At 40.7% G+C, this 16,013-nt stretch overlaps 1 protein-coding gene across 1 annotated transcript in view; it reads right to left on the minus strand.

The window, feature by feature from the left end:
* Positions 1-5,235: 5,235 nt before the first annotated feature.
* Positions 5,236-16,013, minus strand: part of b4galt5 (UDP-Gal:betaGlcNAc beta 1,4- galactosyltransferase, polypeptide 5) — a 33,864-nt gene continuing 23,086 nt past the window's right edge. The window contains exons 2-9 of the mRNA XM_017415184.3: positions 15,211-15,330; positions 15,002-15,115; positions 14,502-14,629; positions 12,747-12,863; positions 12,372-12,559; positions 12,149-12,271; positions 10,427-10,528; positions 5,236-9,821 (exon numbers count right to left, since the gene is read on the minus strand). Of these exons, the coding sequence (XP_017270673.1) occupies positions 9,674-9,821; positions 10,427-10,528; positions 12,149-12,271; positions 12,372-12,559; positions 12,747-12,863; positions 14,502-14,629; positions 15,002-15,115; positions 15,211-15,330 (1,040 nt within the window). The 3' untranslated portion in view covers positions 5,236-9,673. The remainder of the gene's footprint in view (positions 9,822-10,426; positions 10,529-12,148; positions 12,272-12,371; positions 12,560-12,746; positions 12,864-14,501; positions 14,630-15,001; positions 15,116-15,210; positions 15,331-16,013) is intronic.

Here is a 16,013-nt window from a genome sequence, read left to right on the forward strand (position 1 = left end):
GAAAGAAATTAAAAGCATAGCATAGGGGTGGTGGTAATGCTGGGTAGTACTCATGACAAATGACTCAGTAACATCAAAAATAATCAAAATATTATTCCCCTAAAAAGTCATATGACTCACAAACACGGGTTTTGTTGTTTTCTCTCCTTCCCTGCTTCCTGTTTTCACCCATACATAAAGCAACAATTACACTCATGTACACACAGCGGTACACCCGTAAGGCACTGCCGCTTCGCATTACTCCAACATTTGATTTAACCACACACGAGAGCAAGGGGCCCTTGAATTCATGACGTCAATTCCAATATCAAATTACAGGGAAAGTTTTGAAATTTTCTCAAATATTTAGAACGTTCTACATGTCTGTATACCCAATCATCACTGGCTTTAAAACAGAGCCCGATTATGAAAAAAAAGACATTTATTGAGCTTGAGAGGGTGTGTTTAGGTGTTTAAAGTCACTTGAATCTGAAAAATATCAGTTAAATAAAGAAACAAAAACAAACACAGGTCTGTAAGAATCTTTTAATCTGAAAATAAATTATTTCATTTAGTGAGCCATTCAGATTTTTAGAGGATATCTGTATCCCACTTCAAGTTTGCTGAATTCTGTCTTTGCAATTAAAATAAATAATCTTTAGCAGTTATAATGTTAATTTAACTTTGAAAAGAAATGAGCTAATAAAGCTACACAAATTACGTTATTATTTCACGTCTGACAAGGAAAACGTCTAATTTTTATAGTAGCCAGAAGATGGAGTTGCTGATTTCCCATTCGTAAATGAATGCCCCGTCAGCAGCGTGACAGCATATTGTCAATAAAGAAACGACCGTAAACCGTTTCAGAAACTGTGTGATCGAAAATCCATTTGTACAGTACTTTTATTTGGTGAAATCGTGTTTGCAGGTGACGCGGTTCTGTTGGTTCACAGCCGGGTGTGAAGCCGCTGAGACGAGAGTCCGCTCCTCTAAATCTGCGTCCATGGTTCTCCAGTGGAAAAAAGGTGAAATGTTCCCCCCAAGCTGGTTCTGCCACGAGTATCTTGGTTTGAAAGGAGTGGAGACAGACCAGCGGACAGATGTCTGCAGTAATGCGGTGAAGAAGGAGCTGAACCAAAAAACAAAGCTCTTGATTTACTGATCCATCTACGTTCCAACCTTCAACCATGATCATAAGATATGGATTATAACCAAAAGAATGAGTTCCAAAGTAAAAGTGGCTGAAATGAGAATCCTCCATTGGGTGGGCGCATTAAAAAGAGTCATTAGAGTTTGTTCAGGAATCTACCTTCTGGCGGTTTTTCGAGCATGTCCCACAGGGAGAAGACTTGGGAAAGACCCAAAAACTGCTGAAGGGTTGTCCTTTCTGGCCTGGGAACACGCTGGTCCCTCAAGAGGACCTATAGAGTAACGGCATGTGTATTTAACTGAAATGTAGTGTTTACTTTTCTTTACACACAAAAGGCTGTTTATTCATTTTAACCAAAATGTTTTAATGTGAACTTCGTACAGTATGTAAAAAAGGCATCGCTCCATCGGCCTTTTGGCAGGTCCATGATGTTGTTTTAGAAAAAAAAACGCTGCAAACTGAATATGGGCAGCAGTGATCTTGTTATGGAGCTGTGGCTTTCTGCCTGCAGCCCTGTCAGGCACTTTGTTGCCAGGCAGTCTTTCCCTTATTGGGAATTTGTGAACTTCAACCAACGTGAGAGACGTTTCAAGTTGCCTACAAGCTAATCGGGTCCTTTTTGTGACCTCACAGACTTCTTGTTCTTGGTGTGATCTTTGTTGTTTGATCACTGCTGAAAGGTACATTTAAAACCTCTGATGTCAGTAAAACAATATTCCTAGAAGTTGAAATATTGTCTCTCACAGAAATATAATGTTGCATCATTTTATTTGTTTAAAGATAACACGTGTTGCTCTTTTTTTCTTATGACATGCTTTATGTCAAAATACAGCAGAGTTACAGTAACACTGAACTCACTTTGCAGCAAGTTTTAGCCACTCCACTTTACTCTTCTCCTCACTGGAGTAGATCTCTTTTGAGATTAGTTGTAAAACTTCCTATCCTTCTGCTCACCCAAGGCCACGCCACAAAGCACCAAGTCACTGTTTCCTAACAGAAAGGAAGCCCTGACATCCCTGTTCCCGCCTTATGGCATCTGTGACGCAACAGTGAAAAATTGTTTGGGCCCCTTTTGCCACATCCAGGAAGAGTGGCTCTCCATCACTTCTGCAATGAAGAATTTTGAAATATACCACAGAGTTCAGAAAAAAAAAAAATCTCTGTATATTTTTTTCTGGAAAGTCAAATTTTTTAAAGGAAGCGAGTGATGCAACAAGACAGAAATCACACATTCTAATAAGAGATTTAGGAAGAATCAGGTACATGCTGTAAAAAAAAAAAAAAAAAGTCAAGTCAAGACAAAGCGCTGACCTAAATCCAAATGAAATGTTTTAGAAGGACCCAAAGCAAATAGTTAATGTGAGGATATCCTCCAGAAACCCAGAGTTGAAGGTGTCCCTTAAAGATTAATGAGGCCCCTTTACACAGCTCTGAATAGCTCACAAACTCTCATGCACCATCTCTGCTACAAAGGAAACTTAAATTGTGAGAAGCTAAAAGAACAGACCTTTTTTTGGTGATTTCTTTTTTAAAGGGGGACCTTTGTTTAGTCACACACACACACAGACAAAGGCAGAAGCTCAGAGGAACAGGTGCGATGCTATATTCTGCATCACCAGAAGCAACAAATTCAGTTATTCAGCTAGATTTTGATGCAGATTCCAGTTTAAGACTCCCTGCAGGGAGTGCTGCACTGAAACAGATACACAAGCAGCACACAGAGGCACAGGCGCCACGGATGACATCAAAGCCTTTTGAGTGGCACAACACTCAAGGGATGCGTGTGGATGAATCATAATGGATGTGTGTGTGTGTGTTGTCTACACATGCCAGGGGAACTCTTGAGATCTTAAGAGCTGCCCTCTGTGTGCGTCTGCCAGCTAAGTGACACTGGTGGGTGCGAGCATACCATAGCCTTGTGTTTCTCAGACTCCATTAGGACGAAGCTGCGCCAGCCGGATTCCTGTGTCTCTGCTAAACTTCTCATACTCTCACACCGAGACTGCTGTTACTCATCATCGGCGTAGAAACTGGTGCATCTTTGGTGCAAACAAATGCTGGTGTTTTAACGTGCTGCAGTAATTATGTTCCTTAGTTTTCTTCCCTCAACTAGAGCCACTTGTAAGGAAACGGTGCACAAATTGTGAGTAACACACTAAAAGGACCGTGAGGATGTCCCATCCCTGCCACGCAGCATTTTCTTTTCTGAAAGCGTAATTAAATCTTAAGCTGTCACTTCTGTTAACCAGCAGAAAAGCACATCTAATGTGCTAAATGCCACAGGGCTGCAGCTGCTCCGATTCGAATTTTAAAGTGAACTCTTGTGAAAGCGTTTCATTTTGCACGTTGTTTTCCTCTCTGGGTGCTGGGTGATGACTATGGGGGTGGGGGGGGACTCTGCAGTGTGCGAACAAGCATCATCTTTGTCCCTGGATCCGGATATGTGCTGGGCAAACTCTCAGTGGAGTGGTTGGTGACAAGAGCCGTGAAAAGGACAATTAGAAGAGAGTTCACAGGCTCAAGAGGAGTCTGGTCCCAAGATGTTGGGATTTTTATTAGAAAGTGAGAATTACAAGAGGCACAAGCTGGAGCTTTTGAACGAAAACACAGACACTAACCTTCTGTTAGAGAGGGTTTTTTTGTTTGTTTGTTTGTTTGTTAAAAGGGGATGTGACGCCGTTTATTTTCAGCGTACAGCCCCGCTGCCATCATACGAGCTTTGAGCCAATCACATCAAATAAGGATCCTAACGTATATTTTTAGAAGATTCCAAATAACTCCCATAATAGATTGAAGTTTTGCATTTTTCCTGCTGCTGCTGCAAAGGGATACGGTTTGAAATGACATTTTAGCACTCCTATTTGAGCTTCAACTGGCAGCTTATGTGCTTAACTGAGGTCAGTTTTTTGCTCTGCGTTTCGTACGCGTAATGAAGTGTGAACCGAACGTCTCTTAAGAGGAAGCAGTCTCGCATGTGCACAATCACACTTTGTACAGCAGCGGCAGTGTGCAATCTAACCACATAATTATATGTACATACTGTTTAAAATAGGTTCGCTGACCTATTTTATAGACGGGGAAACAAGATGGACGACAGAAAAAAATATTGCCCGCAGCTTTTCATGACAGATCGAGGTTTAAACTAAAGTCTTACACTGAGAATGAAATGCTTTAGCCATTTTGATCAAAACCTCTCAAATAACCTTGGACTTAATCTAACACGATATTGTGAGATCTTGGCAGATGTGTTCGCCCTCAGAATATATCATGGGGATGAATGCCGGCTACTACCACACCAAATTTTACCTCAATATTTGCAAAAGTGTCTAAGTTAGAGCCATTTTTATGTTGGCTGTCAATTAGTCAGCTGAAATTGGGATGACTCCAGAGGTTAGTCAGTTGTCGATGTAAATCAAATGATTACTTTATTCTAGTTCCATTAAAATTTGTGCAGTTGGTCAGGAAATATTTTGCTAACAGTCAGACAGGGTGGATACCAACAAATATTACCAATGTTTTAATTAAAAATGTTACACAAGACCAAAACTTTCACTCGGTATCTGTAAACGTTAGAAAATGAGTTAAATGAGTCAGGGCCATTTTTGTGCTTTGTTAGGTCAGTTGTCTGTGGCGGCCATCTTGAATTGGGTTGACTGCAAATTTTATTCCATTGTAGTTGTACACCCAATTTATCTTCTGAATGTTTAATTAAAATCCTTTGCGTGTTTAACAAGTTTTTTTTGTTGACAATCTGACTATGTTGACTCCGATAGTTATTGGCGAGGTTTTGAAAAATGAACTTATTTGATCAGGTAAGGCTTAGAACAGGTGTTGGGGATCAGTATGAGTTACTACCAACACCAAATTTGAGCTTGTTATCTAAAAATCACAGAGTTAGCCATTTTTGTGTTTGCTAATTTCACTTAGCTGAAGCTGCCATCGTGAATCCAAAAGTTATTCAGTTGTAGATGTAATGAGTTTCATTAAAGTCTGTTCCCTGCTTGCATGAGATATTTTGCTAACAGTGCACTCACGCACAAGCAAAAGTTATCATCGCTCCACTTTCACCCTCAGGCGATAAAATTAAAAAACCGTGCACAAAGGCATTGATCTTTACAAGTTTTGTTTTATTGGTGTACTCTTGACAATAACAATGATGGTATAAAAGAAAATCTCCATCATACAAATTTCAATAATCAAAAGATAATATGCCAATACACAAACAGATTCCACATAAGGCTGACATCAAGTTTTGACAAGTGGCTTCGAATGGCTTCAATTTAAGGAGAATTTCACTCCTTACAATCAAATAAATATGTTGAATTTAGCGATCCTTCTCCTTTTTTTTCTCCTTTTAAATAATTGAGTTTAATACAAAAAAAATAAAATAAAAAATTGAGGATTTTTGGAGTGGATTGTGTCACTGGTTTGGGTGCCGTTTGTTAAACCTTTGCAATGCTAGACTTGTTTTAAATTGTCTCTTTTTTTTGTTTGTTCGTTTTTTGGGGCTGAAGAATGTTGCAGAGCTTTCCTGTGACCTCCGCCTTACCCCGAACGCCGTCACACTCGGAGAGACGTCACCCGCAGGAACGAGAGCGGAGGACTTGGCTTGGGAGCCCGTCTCCGTCAGGACGCGTCTCTCCTCCTGCCACAGCGGGTGAAGTACGGGGGGAGGCCTGGGAACGCTCTCTGAGACTATGAGAGGAATTTAAAATTCATGGGATAGGAACAATTATTTTTTTATTAAAAAAATAAAATAATAATAAAAAAAAAAAGATTTGTGCTTGGAAGCAGGGATGTAAAAACATTGATGTCTCTATGTAAGCTCCACAAGCACTTAAAATGGCACCAGTTAAACCCCAGAGCCAACCCCCCTTTCCCCGAAGCCTTGTTCTTTATGCTAGCATCTGTAGTGATTTAAGACCTTAATAGAATTTCTAAAACACTACACACAACAACAATATTTACAATAATCAGTATCTTGATATGCACTTCTTTTTTTTCAATTTAAATATTTTCGCTTATAAAAAAAACAAAGTAAAAACAAGTGAAAAATAAAAATAAAAATGCAATAAATTAAAAAGCTTTTTTGTGTGTGTTTTTTTTTCCTTTTTTTTTTTTTTAAGGCTGCCAGTCTTGTCAGATGCCCAAAAAAGAATGGTCCCTTCATTTAAACTGGCACAAAATGAATCAGGACAGGTTGGATTTTGATATGATGAAGCCTCTTTTGTCTATTTTTTTTATTTTTTTTTAAGGAGTGAGCAGCAGTCTTGGTCCAGTTTCTGACCATGTGTGCGTGCTCTTATCACGGATTTCCCCATTCCAGATCAAACCAAGAGTACGCCGACAGATCTACCCCCTCCGTTCGTAATCTAGTGGCCGAAGCTGTTCAGCAGACGCAAAAAGATGTTCTGTGTACTGCAGAAAATAATACACAACAATCTAATGTTTAGATCACCAGGAGGGCCTCTTTAGATCGAGGGGCTTCTTACGGTCTCAATACTCATACCCAAACTGTTTGGCTTTTGCTTCATGTCAATCTAGCTTTTAATTTAAAGCAAAGAAAGTGATTTGTTTTATTTAAAGATAATATACAGTGTATCATGTAAATGTAAGGAACTAGAAAGAAAGCCTGCCAGTTGTTAACAACCATGTTCTCATCAGTGCTGGTAAACAAAATAAAAAAACAAACAATGTAAATGGAGGATGGTTGGACCTCGGAAAAGGTTTAGCCATTTCACTCAAACACACATGGAAAAGAAAACTTAACACAAACGCTGCTACTGTCCCATGACTTCCACTGGGCACCTCCCATGTTGACTAGCTAGGAGGTAAGCACATGCTTCGCTTGAGGGAATGAACTTCAGCTATATATATATATATATATATACATATACATACATGGATAAGCTTTAAATGGAAACTAGCTTACTGATCTCTATCCAAGAGATGATGTGGAAACAAAGAGCCGTAATGGCGTCTGAAGGATGTTTTGTCAATAGCTTCTACCACATTTAAAATAGGCTCCTGTGAGCAGGTAGAGCTGTCAAAGGGAGGTCAGCACCATTGATTATCAGTTAGTATAACGGAGGTGATCAGTGAAAGACAGTGGCCACTAGCATTTTCTAACTCTGAGTCTTGCTCTTCCTGTGGTCGTCACACAAAATGGCCTCCTCCAACGCGTCTGCTCAGATTACGAGCACCAGGCTACAGTACATGTGCCACTCCATTTCATTACCGTCTCCGACACACGCGACGAGGGAAGTCTGCGTCGCCGAAAGAAATGGAGCTGCCACCGTTTTAACGCGGAACAGAAGAACCTCGCAATCCCACGCGAACGCGCGCAGCTAGGTGTCAGTGCATGGAACACAGTCCGCCGCGTGTCGCTTCCTAAGTCTTCGAGTCAACCGCAAGAAAAAAAAAAAACTGAACAATTAAGGAAATTAATCTGTCAAATAAATAGAGCGAGGTCCAGCCTCTTCTTATTTCATTGTTGAAACACAACAGTTTGTCACTCACCCACATGTCTACCAAAAAAAAGGTACATCTGAAGAAATGCATACAAGGCGATTTGTGTGAAACGAAGTAGCTGCATGACCAAAGGACAAACAGTGAGGAGAACATGTTGGTGTGATACTAAAAAAAAAAAAAAAAAACTATGTATTGGGCTGTTTCACCCAATATTCAACACTGTCAAAACACATTGAGAGGAGCTGCTGTGTGTACCAGAGGGCTGTCAGTCTGTGTCGAAGCACAGTGTAAGGCTGCATGCCTCAATCATTAAAAGAGATAAAAAATTAAAACATCTACCTAGATCAACTTGTCTAAATCAAATTCAAACAAAATTCATAAGCCAAAGCCTGATCACAAACCTAATCAGTGGTTATCATTCGACATTGTGATGAGCGCTCATAGCCGCTGTTTTTCTTTTCTCTGCAAGCAAACAAGCGCGGGTTTAAAAATAAAAATAAGGAACAAAGGCAGCCATAAGCTTGGTTGTTGAAGAGATATGCAACTTTCACAGCAGCCTGGGTGGAGGAGGGCTGGCTAACAGTAGTACAAATGTTAGACAATCTGATAAAAGTAAAGCAAACAGCTTCTGTAAACACCAGTGACAGTGACAGCAATCAAGTATTTTCTACCTTCATTTCTCTTCTGTAAAAAAAAAAGAAAAAGAATTGAGTAAATATTAAGATTGTGGAATCTAAAATTACACCTGCAACTACAGTATTTCTCTTTTTTCTGGCCTGGATTTACACGCAAAGTGAGGTCTGAAGTCAGTCCTGTCAGAGTTTAGAGATGACGCCTCCTGAAAGTCACCCCCGATAAGCTTGCACTGACGACGACATGCATGCAGGCCATTTGCATAGCTCGCCCTCACTCGCACACGGACGGGAACACGCACCAACACACACACACACACACACACACACACGTTCTGAAAAGGGCGGCACGTTTGCTTAGGCAAAGTTGAGCTGGATGTGAAGTTTGCATACGCAGTCACTCTTTCTCTGTAGTCCAATAGAAGGGAGGGGGGGAGGGGGGTATGCTAGCACCCATGCTATTGCATCTATACAAGAAGGAAGTCAGGGCTAATTTCTGCTGTCTGATATTACAGCTTATTGCTAACAGGATGAGCAATGCACTCCAACATACAGCCACTTGCAGGCAGCCAGAACATTCAAGGCGACTATGCAAACACAAACATCACAGTCTTCAAATGGTATGTTCAAATGGACAAAATACAGATAAAGAGATGAGTAAAGAGTCGCTATTCTCTGAACTTAGAATAAACTATTTCACATACAATATATCATCTTTTCGTACTATCTTCACTTGTGGATTTGGCATACCTTATGCAGAACCAGCTGCAAGTGTCCACTCGCTTGAAGTCGCTGTGTGGCGGTCTAAGGGTATGTTTCCATGCAAATGTTTTCACAGGTTTTACTGCATTTATGAAATAAGAAGCAAAAAAAAAAAACTAAAAACAACTAAAAAAAAAAAAAAAAAAAAAAAAAAAAAAAATTAAAAAAATAAAATAATCCAAGCCCCGGGATCATGTCAGCACATTTGGGTCATACTCTCGTGTGCGTGCATGTGTGTCGTAGCCTATTTTAGTAATCAAGCACAGTAGTGCAGGGTGGCGCTAATCACTGCCAGAATGTTCAGCAAACTTAAACAAACGTAAAAATACTTGAGGAATGGATGCTGAAGGCCAAAATGGTGCAAAAGGCATGTGGAGACTGAAGTGTAGACAAGCCCAGATGAGAAGAGTGATGAACTGTGGCACAAAGAAGTGCAGCATTTATCCCTATTTTCTTATACGATTTATCAAACATACTAATTTGAGTCTCCATTTTCTTTTCTTCTTCTTCTTATTTTTTTTCTCTTTGCATACAAACAAAACAAAGCAAAAACAAAAACCAAAAAAAAAAAAATTTTGTCAACTTAAAAGTCCTAAAGCAGTGCTGCAACTGGTGAGATATGGCTGATGTCCCAGAGGACTTGGATTCCCAGGTGTTTTGCAGTCCAGCTCTGTCTGCGTCAGTAGTCAGCTACGGGTGCTAGCTTTCTGCTCAGGCTGACTGTGATGTTGGTGAAGAGGGGACTTCTGGAGACCAGCGGGGAGTAGTTTAAGTTATTAAGCCCATCCACTTTCTGTCTCTCCTTTGAGTGGCGTAGAAGAGTATACCTGAACGTACAAAGATGCAGACAGACACGTTAGAAAAGAGAACAGAGTTTGCTACAGGAGCACCAGATAGACGAAAGGTAACAAGTGAAAGTGAACATTGGTAAACACTGAAGCATGTTGTGGAGGAACAGGTTTCCTCAGAATCTGGCTGCGGCTGTGAGTGTCACTCTGTGGTTTAGACCGTTAAACTTCAGCTGCATATTTTCCCACTATTGTAAATGTTTCTCATTAAATAATACCTACTACAGTGAATCATCAAAGTTCATAAAAAATGCCTTCAGGTCAATTCCCAGTAACAAAGTGCTTTTCGTTTACCGATAGTGCACTTCTTAAAGGTTTGCATTGACAAAAACCAAAAGAAACATTAATTCCTTTGGATGTTTTAAATCACCTAAGAATCCAAGCCTGAAGCATTCTAGCATGTCACATGCAAAGTATTTCACAGAGTTGTAATTCTCTCCGAGTCACCAGTCTGACCTTTCATGTGACTGCCTTGCATCACATGAGCCTGAGCCTCATTGCAATTATCAGCTTCCTCCTTCAACCAAACACTCGTGGCTCGTGTTTTGTCTGCGTGAGTGGGTTGGGCACACGTGAACACTAACCTTCCCAGGAACTGCGCTTCCCCGCGGTGGTGATGGGGGATTGACATGTAGCGTCCTTGGTCTCCTTGCGGTCTACTTACAGTGTAATTGGCAAACTGCACCCTGTACAAAACACATTTAAGGCTCATTAATCCGTAACGTACACAATAAGGCAGAAAAGAAATCGTCGTAATGACTCTCACCAGGACATTTCCACACAAAGCCGTGCTATCGTATTGCACATCTTCAAAAAACAATACAATTACAATATGGGGCTGATAGTAGAAAGAAATCCTGAGCCTGAACTTTTTTCCGTGCCTGGGAGGTGGAAACGAGGTAGGGGGTGCTATGTATGTGACACACTTTTAACACATAACATATAATATTATATGAAAATAACCCATGGGTAGTTTGTGGTCGTGTGGGCTCCTGCATAAAAAACTTTTTGTGTATAACCCTAGTCATCCATACATTATCGTCGAGGGGGGTCTAAGAGTATGCTCCCCTAAGAGAAAATTCTGTAAAAAAAATAAAAATAAAAAATTCTTTCCCCTCATTACTGCACAATTGTCCAGTAGAATACTGGTGACTTGTCTCCGCTCCAGCCCAAATGACTGCAGGACATCTTTTAGTTCCAGCATCAATGCTGAGGCATTCGCAATGTTCACTTTTTTGCTGCTGTGTTTTCAGCCTGCCTGCATCCTCGTCATGAAATCAGAAAAGTATAATTAAAATTCTATCCATAGTACTGTCCCTGGCTTCATCAATGCTGAGTGAAAACATGCCATGCTTTAGCTTTTCAGACAGATTTAAGACAGATTTTTACCAACCTCTGATGAGATACCGTGTGTGATTACACAGTTAGCACGCTGCCTCGAAACAGAGAGGTGTGTGAGGGCGACTTTATCCTCCGCTAACTTCTTGCATAAACTGATGAGTGGAGGAGCGATGGTAAACGACAGATCTAGCTCAGCAATGAAGGAGCAGACGCAAATTTTTATATCAGTCATGTGGTCGGTCAGTGAGAGTGGGATGACTGCCGTGGCTGTTGTCATCTGCAAACCTGAGGTGTGTTAAATGGCTCGAACAACAGCCTTATGACTAGGATCGCTACCGACCTCTTCTTTCCAAGCCCAGCGCCATTTATTTTTTAGTGTCTGCTTTAGTGTCTTCCCCTGGCTTCATAAACTTGAGGTCTATGCTCGGTGAGCGTTCCCAGTATGGGAAACAGTGACACTGAATGGCACATGGAACGACTGCTGGATCTGAATTTAAGTTTTGCCAACACCCAAATCTGGCCATCACCCTACTTCTGATTGGCTAGTAGGCCTATCTGTTGTAGCAGATAGGTCTGTAGAAATGTCTGATAAATTGTTTCTCTTTGAAAAATCCCCCCCCCCCTTGCAGGTATGCTTGAGATCAGGCACAGCACCAGAGTGCTATCAGCCCTGACAATAACTATGTCCATAAGGCATGAAAAAAGGAAAAAACAAAAAAAAAATTAATCAGCGAAAGTTGACAGAGTGTATTGACACCCTTGTATGCATGCAGCTGCCTGTGACCAGTATAGGTGTGTGCAGGTTGTAGTGAGGCAAAGACAAATACAGCAAAAGAAACAAAACAAGAGCCTGCACATGTCAACTTGACTAACTTATCATCTAGAGCCAACAAGGCAGGCGGCCCCGTGCTGCAGCCTCGTCAGACAAGCCAGCGTCTGTGTTTGAGTGTACAAGTTCCCCTCACCTGTTCCAGAGGTCATCGTCCTCACCTCCCCAGCCCCAGAACGCGTTAGGGAAGCCATTAATCTTTTTGAACTGCTTCACCATCAGGCCACTGACGCCACCAAAGAACTCATTATACGGAAGCCTTGTGGAAACAATTACAAACAGTCATTTAAAGAAAAATTAAAAAATTAAAAAAAAAAAAAAAAAGAGCTAAGGTCAGTGGACACAGAATTAACACTCACATGTAAGAGTACTTGTCCAATTTGACTGCAAAATGTCGAGGCATATCTGTACAGCCGTAGTAGTTCCTGTCATTCTCCATGAGGTGATCCACGTCATGGAAGATCAGACAATCCCAGTCCAAGTCTTTCATCGCCTCCTTGAAGCCCACGTTAAACAGCATGGCTCGGTTAAATGGTTCTGTACCCCCCTAATAAGAGAACACAAAACAAAACCTTTGATTTGGGCATTTTTCTAGGTTATTCCAGCTATTTTAGCCAGTTTCAGCTCATTTTCAAGTGAGAAACAATTGTGGTATTTTTGTTTGTGTTTCAATTCAACCAGGTGACACGTTTGCCTGTGCAAACAGTGATTTATGCAAGTGTTTGCATACATACCTGTTCTATGACATAAAAGGCAAACTGGAGTCTTTGCTTTTGCAGCACAGGCACCAGGTGTCTCAAGAGGATGGGCAAGTGTTCGTGTCGGTTCCTGAACGGAACAAGAATCGCCACCTGGGGACACAAAACAGAAGCAAACACGAGGAGGGTGAATTAAAACGCCAACATGAATACGTAGAGAAACAACAGATGTATGTATACAGAGGACACAGAGGAGTCTGATGTGCACAGCTGAGTAAGTTCACCGTTTGTTCAAAGTGTGTGAGATTCAGAGGGATCACCTCTTAGCAGAAGTTAAATGGGAAAGTGTGGCTAAAGACAACTAAAACTGACAAGTTACAAGAAAATTTCTTAGAAAGAGAATGACAAGTTTACTTGTGGTTCCTACAGTTTCTAAAAGTAGAATGGGGGGGGGGGGCAGTGCTTTCAGTTATCAGGCTCCTCTCTAGTGAAACCAACTTTCAATTTCTGTCTGTCTGCTGGAGGACAGACTGATGCCATTTCCTCTCTCTGCTATCTTTACCCTTTCTGCTTTCCATGTTTATGTTTTACATGTAATTATTGCTGCCATTAACCTGTGTTTTCCTTTATTTTTGCCCTTCCCATAGTAAACTACACCTGGATCGATCCTGTTTGTTTGTGTCTCTTTCTGACCTTCTCAACCCACAGCCGGCCGAGGCAGATGGCCACCCATTCTGAGTCTTGTTAAAAAAGGAGCCGTTCTTTTATTTTTTTTTTTTACTTTCACCAAAGGGCTGCTGAGGATGCGGGATTAAGATGAAGTGAAAATCTGACAGTCTGATGGCTTCCTTAGAATGATAACATTTACTAATGGGCATTTCATAAAGTACTGCGTGTGAATGTGCTGTATAATAATTAGAATGAAACATCTATAATTGAGTTTATGATTTGGACTTGGTTTTTGGATTTTTTTCATTTAGTGCCTTGAGATGACTTTTGATGTGAATTGCCACAACATAAATAAACTGAATTGAATTTGTACAATCTACAGTAATTTTCACAATGAGCTCCAACATGCATCAATGACAAAACCAATAAGTTGCTCAATATTTGAGGTAAGTGCTCTTTTCACTCACTGAACTGTATCCATGCTTAATTCTAAGTCTATTTCATAACCATGTCACCATAAAAAAAACAAAAAACAAATATAGAAGACAGACAAGCAGTTTTTAGGCAACAAAAACCACACGTAGTAGAGGATAATGGGTTAAAAAATTGCAGCAATGCAGCATTTAGGGGCAAGAAAAGAGGGAAATTGCTTTGCTGGCTTCTTGGTCGTCACGAGTGCGAGTACATCGTTTTGTGTGGCAGACGAGAACAGCCACATCACTGCACATCACAGAATAAATAGGAAAGGCTATTAAAAAGCACCTTATTCTCAGTATTTACAAACATGACAAAATATGAAGATGCGTTAATGAGAAATTAGATTACTTATGAACGCTATGGGTTGCATCAGAGGAAAAACTTTCGAGGTGGGAAAACCAACAAGAGAAACGCTTGTCAGTAAAATTCAATGCACATAAAATGTACAAACTGCTGCCTTTACAGAAAGGATGAACATCATTTCTCCAAAACTCTCCTGTAAGACATTTTGCTACAGTCTGCCAGAGGCCTTCAGGAACCTTTTGCGCTCTATATGGCACAATCATGCTGTTGTTACACCACTGGCCAGACTGTTCATGCTTGTCAACTCGCTCTCCTTTCGACAGTGTCACATTCAGAACTTACCTTCCAGCGAGGTAAACAGTCTTTGGGCTTCCAGAAGCCTCCGGGGGCCATGCTGGGCTCTCGCTCCAGCGAGGACCTCTCCACGTCCTCCAGAGATATTTCACTCATGTTCACCTCCAATCTGCCCTCTGAGTGTGGGAGAAAAGGAGAAAAGAAAGAAAAACAGGTCAGAAATTTTATAAGGGCAGAAAAGGTCATGCCAATGAGAAAGAAGGAGAGAGAGAGAGAGAGAAAGACATGTGAGCAAGAGAGGAAAACACTCAAGACAAGACCGATGTGGGAAAAAAGGTCAATGAAAGGTGACTGGAAATATCTAGGTGTGTAACAGCTGAGTAACCTGGGACACACAAGTTGTGCTTTGACAACAGATATGCATTAAATTAAAAATGAAATAACTTGTCCTCTATTAACAATTTACTAATTGCAACAACAAACATGTAAAGTAAAAAAGAAAAGAAAAGAAAAAAAACCTGAGAAAGTATTTAACAACAACAACTTACTCATTGAGGGCAGCTTCTCAGGGCAAACCTGTGAAGGGAGGTATGTGAACCCCTCAGGGAGGTATGTAGTGGGTGGAGCGTCGCTCTCACTGAAGTTGAAGTCATAGGGATAATCTGGAATGATTAAAGGAACATGTATCAATGTGACATCTAGCTCTGCAGAACTGAAACCTTGCTCCAGACACACTTGCTTTGGTTCATGGTTTTACCTGTGCCATTGATGCTGTAGGCCCCTCTCACCACCTGCTCCAGAACCTGAGCTCCAATGTTTTTCACGTTCTCTCTGATCTGGATGCCCCTGGCTTGAACCATGAATACATATTCATTCACTGCGAAAAGAGGAAAGAGCAAATGCAAGAATGAGATGTTTTAACAACACGTGCAGAAAAGGGACACTGATTTGCCAAAAAAAAAGAAGAAATGCCACTTCCCCAGTCGTCCTAACCCACGACGGTGCATAAATTCAAACACCTCTTGAAAAGAAAAGACAGCTTCTTTATATTTTATGCTTTTGAACAAGATCTCGCTCATTTTACTTTCACAGCTATTAACAAATAATCTAGGCCAATATCAATGTTTAGGGAAGCAGGTTAAAGCCTACTGAGAAAAAAGCAAATGCTTCCTACTAAATTAGGCAATAACCAATTGTGTGAAAAAGGAAAAAACACACCTCATGGAAGAAAAGTCAGAAAAGAAGGAAACAAAACTGACTGGTCAGTGCTTTTTGCACATGATAATGTAATTGCTTTGTCTTAAGATGCACTACCTTTTCCAGCCATTAGCTTCAGCACTGCCAATAATGGACTATTACTTTTGATATAGTTGCTTGTAATGGGAAAATTTTGAAAGGACACAAATAGGATGAGTGCATTAAAGAAGACATCAAAAAGGCAGAGTTAAAAGAGGAAGCAGTAAAAGCTTTTTTTAGTGTATTTCCATTTCTTAGATCTTCTAATTTCCAGTGCATCTAATCTACCTGACTGCACGCTGGTACGATGGGCAACCGTTGAGT

The sequence above is a fragment of the Kryptolebias marmoratus genome, linkage group LG8 (genome assembly GCF_001649575.2).
Source record: "Kryptolebias marmoratus isolate JLee-2015 linkage group LG8, ASM164957v2, whole genome shotgun sequence".
Classification (NCBI taxonomy): domain Eukaryota; kingdom Metazoa; phylum Chordata; class Actinopteri; order Cyprinodontiformes; family Rivulidae; genus Kryptolebias; species Kryptolebias marmoratus.